General features: G+C 41.4%; 1 protein-coding gene across 5 annotated transcripts in view; it reads right to left on the bottom strand.

Annotated features, from left to right (window-relative positions):
• The window catches only part of clockb (clock circadian regulator b), a 26,698-nt gene that overhangs the window by 4,258 nt on the left and 15,879 nt on the right, over window positions 1-6,561 (bottom strand). For 4 of the 5 annotated variants that reach the window (XM_032543909.1, XM_032543927.1, XM_032543920.1 and 1 more), the window contains exons 20-22: window positions 3,519-3,722; window positions 1,320-1,555; window positions 412-541 (exon numbers count right to left, since the gene is read on the bottom strand). In XM_032543909.1, the coding sequence (XP_032399800.1) occupies window positions 412-541; window positions 1,320-1,555; window positions 3,519-3,722 (570 nt within the window). The remainder of the gene's footprint in view (window positions 1-411; window positions 542-1,319; window positions 1,556-3,518; window positions 3,723-6,561) is intronic. The other variant, XM_032543935.1, reaches the window with a different exon arrangement.

Raw genomic sequence — 6,561 nt, 5'->3', positions numbered from 1 at the left:
TTAATGTAACAACAATATAACACCTTTTTTATTGACAAAGAAATCTACTTGTCATCTTTAGGCTTCAGGGACATGACAAATGTTAAACAACTTCAACAACATCAACAACTACTCAATTTCCACTACCTTCTTTTCACTGCAAAATATCAGCATCAAATACAAAATGTTTTTTTTATTAATTCATTTAAATAGGGGAGATTTGATAAGCAAACAAGACAATTTTCAACCACCAATGCCATGGTTTTTATTCTATTTTATTCAACACTTTCACAATATAACCACACTGTCAACACTGAACAGCTGGGTGGTTATGTGCCTTACACATGGTTGCTTGGATGGACTCTATTAGTTTGTATGGTCTGAGATACAGTTTCATTAGTTGCTATGTGACTCATAGGGCTTTGTCCATACCTGTTGCCCACCAAAGGGGTTGTACGCAGTGACCACCTGTCCCATGAACATGGAGGTAGGTACCATGACTGCTCCACATGCCATTGGAGCTGTCACAAGCTTAGTCACCAGCTGCTGCCCTGCTGGGAACCTGGAGAGAATGAAATGGAGAAATGGGAAAAGAAACAGGAAGATAAAATAAATTACAGTGACCATTTCAGGACAAAGGGAGATTGGGACATTTCTTTTATTTGATAAAATTAAAAGTAAACTTAGGCTTTGCTGTTGGCTTCTCAACTAATTTAAAAAAGACGGTGAGCCAGAAGCCACACTGAACTGCAGGCTGCAGCAAACAAGAGCACGGCGGTGCTTCGAATGAGAGAAATAAAACCTTATTTTTTGATGGGTTCTTTCTGGTTACAATCTAAAGCACAGTGAGTTTTTTTAAGATAAAACGGGTGGGCACACTGAACTGTAGGCTGCAGAGTGTTTACCCCTGTGACCACCAGCAGCCCTCATCTTGTCATGTTACTTTGCTTTATATGTCAGTGGCCTAGGTGGCCCAATCTTCATGTGTCTCTGTACCACAGAGGAAACCCAGACATCAATGGGCTGAATAGTTCTGGGGACTTATAAGACCCTAGAAACTTGTGTCAAAATGCAGCTTAAGTAGCAGTGCTTTACAAGATTAGTTACATGGTTCATTTATTTGCCATTTTACAACCCAGGGTTGTGCAACAAATTATGAGTTGTAGCCCTGTCACGCTAAATACACATCGAACATTTATACAAATATTTAAATTATAATAGAATGTTATAAAATAAAACAATACACAGTTACTTATACAAATCCGTATACACCCAAAGGAAGTTTGGTTTGGAGGGAATGAGGGTAGTAAAGGTATCAGGTTTGGTTGTTGTCAACCTACCGGATCTGTCGGTCCTGTGTGAAGGTGGCCACTGCGGTGCCTTGCTGTGTGTTGGTCTGTGGCAGGCTGGTGCTGATCTGCAGTACGTTGGGCTGCCCTGGCTGAGAAATCATCATGGTGTTGTATAGTGGAGTAGATACAGAACCCTGGGTCTGAGCCTGTGGAGGTTGCTGGGGTTGACGCTGGGGCTGGAGAGTAGTAATGTGGGGAAGGAGGGAGGGACATGATATGAATTCCTTTAAAAACAGAGCAAACGGACTCAGGGTCTTTCTTTTCATTTGTCTCCTTTTTTCTCCAGTATTAATTTAATTTAAATATTTTAGGTATGTCAAATTTGAACATGGCAAAAATAAATTCAACAGATCATGAAGATGTAAATATATACTAGGGATGTAACGATATCAAAATCTCACGGTACGATACAATTTCGATATTGACCTCACGGTACGATATTTATTGCGATATTGTGGAAAGCTCACGGTATTGTTAAATAGCTCATGATAGTGTTTGTGATGATAATAGCAAAAAAATACAGACATTTTTTTCTGCTTTTGCCAGTCAACAGGCAATTCTACGGCAGAAAAGGGACGTAAATCACACGCTATGTATTCCGCGATGTACCTCGTGATTTCTGAGCCCTTGCGCTGTTGTGTGGCATAGTTGTTTGAAAATGCCTCCTTCAGGTTTTTTGACCGGACAGGACATTCTTTGTGAAGAATCTGCAAACTTTTCCGGATGATAAGTCGTCAGATGACTTCGCATATGCTTGTGTTTCCCGTGTTGTATCGCAGTTTACTGTGGCAGTGCTTGCATATAGTCCATTGTCTGTCCACCACCTTCTCTCCTTTTGAGTTTTTTTTTGACACGGCGAAAACCAAAATTTTTTCCAGACATCTGACTTAAAAGCTGCAGGGCTGGCACAATCTCAACTTTGGGGTTGTTGTTGTTTTCATCCTTACAAGTATCGCTGTCGGCCATGCTGGCTTTTTGAGCTTGTGTGGACAGCGTGCCCGTGCAATCCGCGTGCAATCCTATTGGCTTTAGAACGGTTGGTATGACGACGCAGCCAAAGGATCATGGTCTATGTATTTAACAATTTTTTGTTCGCGGGACTGTTTATTCCTCTTGCTTTTTGACGGACACCTGTCCTTTTATTTTGTAACCCAACCACGACGATATCGAGAAACGTTTACCACCGCGATAGCGCGATAACGTCAATATCGTTACATCCCTAATATATACACAGAAAAACAGAAAAATTGAAGATTTAAAACTTAAAGCACAAGACGCACATTTTCATTCAGTGCTTACATAAAAAGAAGTTGGACTGGGAGGTTGTAATAAAGCTACTTCAAGACTTGGAAAGAGACACATATGGACACTGTTGGGTTACAGTATGCTTACTTTGATACAAACATGAAGTGAAATGTGTTGCTTTTGTTGCCTTGGCTGTTTTAAATAGACTTTATTAGTACCTGACAAGATAACTGAGACCAGCGTTACTCAATATTCCAGTGTGGAGGGTGTCTCTGGTGGTAAAGTCTGGTGGTCCTGCTGTGCCTTGTAATGCCGCACAGTGCCCTGCTATGCCATGAACTACTACAAAGAACTGCTACAAACTACAATTTTTTCTATTTTTGTTATTTCCACTCTTCACTCTAACCCCAACCGGCCCGTCAGACACCGCCTACCAAGAGCCTGGGTCTGTCCGAGGTTTCTGCCTAAAAGGAAGTTATTCCTCGCCACTGTTGCACTGTTGCTTGCTCTGGAGGAAACTACTAGAACTGCTGGGTCCTTGTAAATTCTGGAATGTGGTCTAGACCTACTCTATCTGTAAAGTGTCTCGAGATAACTCTTGTTATGAATTGATACTATAAATACAATTTAATTGAATTGAATTGAATTAAAGATGATGGTTTGTGTGTTTTACAGTACCCCACTGTCACTGAGTTTTCTGTGAAGCCTCTCACATGATTACCACTAAGAGCTTGCCCTGTGGCTCTTCCGGTCTTCTAAATGTGATGTAAATATTACAACGTCGCAGAACAGTACTGTGTTGTGTAGTTGGTGAAATTCTCCACATGAATGACCAATAATGTCAAAAGTTCACACGAGCTTAGCATTTTCACAGTAGGGTAAAAAAATGAAAGAACAAAGGTTGAGTGTGTGTGTGTGTGCGTGTGTGTGTGTATGCCCCACCTGTGTGAGGGCGTTGGTCTGCTGCTGCTGTAGGTTTTGCTGGGGGGGGGGCGCCTGCTGCTGGATAGTGAGCTGCTGAGTTCCTGAATGGGCGGGGTTAATTGTTGTTTGCTGGACCTGACTGTTCAAAGTAGTTGCTTGTGGGACCAACCCCACTTGGGGAAGCTGCACATTCATTGCTCCACCCGCCTGCTGCAGCAACATCTGTTGGAATGGAAACACCAAATGTCAGGCATCAGTAGTCTGTGTGTCTAGGTTTACACTACGTGCAGTTATATTTGCACATGTATTTACCAATAAGCACACAATAGAACAGAATGATTAAATGAGATATCTGTATAATTATAGGATACACACTCAGCTAGTGAAATACCTGTTTTTTCTGAATAGAACAAAATGAATACATAATGCATGATTCTTGTTCTGATGTGGGTCAGGCACAGCTAAGTAGAAGACAACAGTAAAAGACAAAGCAAAATACACCTAGTGATTATTGTAAAAACAAGAGCGGTTGCATGCTTGTTTTTTCTTCATCAAATAAACAACTTTTAAAATTTGGAAAACATCATGGGGAGAAACCTAAATGGTACACTACTTCCTGCTTCTTACAGTAGGCCTCTTTTTGTCTGTAGTTAAAGCTAATTAGCATCAAGATGCCGCCTTTTCTCCGTGGATGACTGCTACAAACTCCTTTAGAAGATTGTAGTTCTGGAAACATAAATTCAACGGTTAGAAGTAAATGTGGGAGTGAACGGATCATGTGCGAATGACACCATATTACCATGGCCCCAAAACAATGGATAAAAGCATGCTAACATGCGGCTAATTTGCACAAAAAAGACTACAAAGAAACAGTAGGGCTATGGAACAGATAATAAATCAACAAGTGGTAGTCCTCGCTGGAACTCTCTTGGTGCAAAGCTCAAGAGTAAATCTCCCTGGGAAATGGGAGGACAACTAACAGGCAGGGCACAGCGCCCTGAGATTTGTAAAATTACCAGCTGGCCTGCATTATTGTCCAGGCAGCGCCTCTTTAACCCCTGTACTTAGTAGGACACAGCCGTGGACTGCTGCAAAAGGGGAAATTAGCAACAAAACGCCTCCCAACAACCGAGTGTGCAAATGGATAACAGATTTGCTCAACTGCTGCAAGACCCTGGGAATCCATCTAATGATCTGGATTGTATCTCCTCGTCACACAGCCAAGTAAGGACTGAGAGCAATTCAAAAAATAAAAATCTACAGGGAAAGCTAACAACTGTGCCTCAAACTTTGATTGTGGGTGACTCTGCTGTAAAAGATTTAAAAAGCAGCAAAACACCAAAATACTCTGTTTTCCCAAAGACATGGTTTCTGACTTCACCCAAAGAATCCCAGATATCGTGGTAGCACACCCAACTGTGAAGAACATTATACTACATATAGGGTCACATGATGTTGTAAAGCAACAGTCTGAAATTCAGAAACAGGACTTTACGGGTCTGCTGAACACAATCAGCTCCCTAAACGCGGAGGTGTTTATCAGTGGCCCCATACCACCAGTGAGAAGAAGAGCTGAGAGATTCAGCAGAGTGTTGGCACTGAACAAATGGCTTTCAACTGCATATACTGTCCATTCTCTACAATTCACTGACAATTTTAACATTTTCTGGGACCGCAGACATCTTTTTAAATCGGATGGACTTTTCCTTAACAACCCGAGAGTAAAGCTGTTCTACTTTAATTTCTGCACCACACATCTGCTCCCGCTGCTAAGGACATAAGACAAGAGGGATCTAAACAAGAGGAAGACATAACAAAGCATGGCAGTGATCTACCACAGCCCCCACCTGAGCAGAAATTTAACCATGGGAGATACGAGAAATCTCAACCCCTCTCTTCACCTGTCTAACACTTGTCAAACTCCCTCACTCTTTCTTCTCCTTCCCCGATCCTCATGTTGGAGTTAAGTGGCAGGATGAGGGAGCTGGTGGATACTGTTGCCAGGTTTTCCCACTTTCCTTCTCCCACAACGCCAGGCACCTCTGCCAGGATGGCATCTAACTCCTTCTCCACAGACTGATAAGGATGTTTGTGTACTAGGCTGCATGCCTAGTGGCACTCATGACTCTTTCCAGGACAAGCCCGGGCCCTATGTATTAAATTATTCCTCAATTTATGTTTTGATAGCTAATAGAAAACGAATGGTGAATCCACTGAGTAAGAAGAAGAACTTAACTGCAAACTTATCAAATTTAGCATCCATTCATTGTCATCCACAGCCTGTCCAAAAAAAATTGAAGACATACTAACACTAGCCTTACTAAACGTCAGTGCTTTGGCAGGAAAATAATTTTTAATCAATTTTATTATTAAGCACAATCTTGATTTCATGTTTTTAACTGAAACCTGGTTAGACCATAATAACACTGCTCCTGAGTCAGCGCCCCCTAACTTTAGTTTTATGAGTGAGAATAGAGTGAATAAGAAAGGAGGAGGAGTCCTCTGGCCCTGTCGAAGTGTCCTTGGGCAAGATGCTAAACCCTGAGTTGCCCCCGATGCTGCGCCATCTGAGTGTAAATGTGTGTGATTGTTTATCTGATGAGCAGGTGGCACCTTATACTTGGCCACCAGTGTATGAATTGTGAATGGTTGTAAGTAAAAGTGCTTTGAGTAGTCGTTAAGCCCTATATAAATACAGTCCATTTACATTTAATGACTCATTCCAATGTACGCAAATATCTTGTAGAAATTTTGCTTCTTTTGAATATGTGGTTTTTCAGCTAAGGTCCTCCTCTCGAGCTATATTTCTAAATATCTACAGGCCACCTGAATACTGTGCAACATTCTTTGATGACTTTACTGAACTGCTGTCTATAATCTGTATTAACTTTGACTGTATAATCATTGTGGGTGATTTTAACATTCATGTTGACAAACCCCAGGATAGAGTGACCAAAGAACTTTGTTGTGTTTTTGATCATGTGACGGAGCCAACACACAATAAGGGGCACACTCTGGACATGATTTTTTCCAATTGTCTAAACATTTCCAAGGTTGTGGT

Source organism: Etheostoma spectabile, chromosome 2 (assembly GCF_008692095.1).
Source record: "Etheostoma spectabile isolate EspeVRDwgs_2016 chromosome 2, UIUC_Espe_1.0, whole genome shotgun sequence".
Taxonomy (NCBI): Eukaryota; Metazoa; Chordata; class Actinopteri; order Perciformes; family Percidae; genus Etheostoma; species Etheostoma spectabile.
Note: the sequence above shows the minus strand (reverse complement) of the source record. Positions and strands in the feature narration are given on the sequence as shown.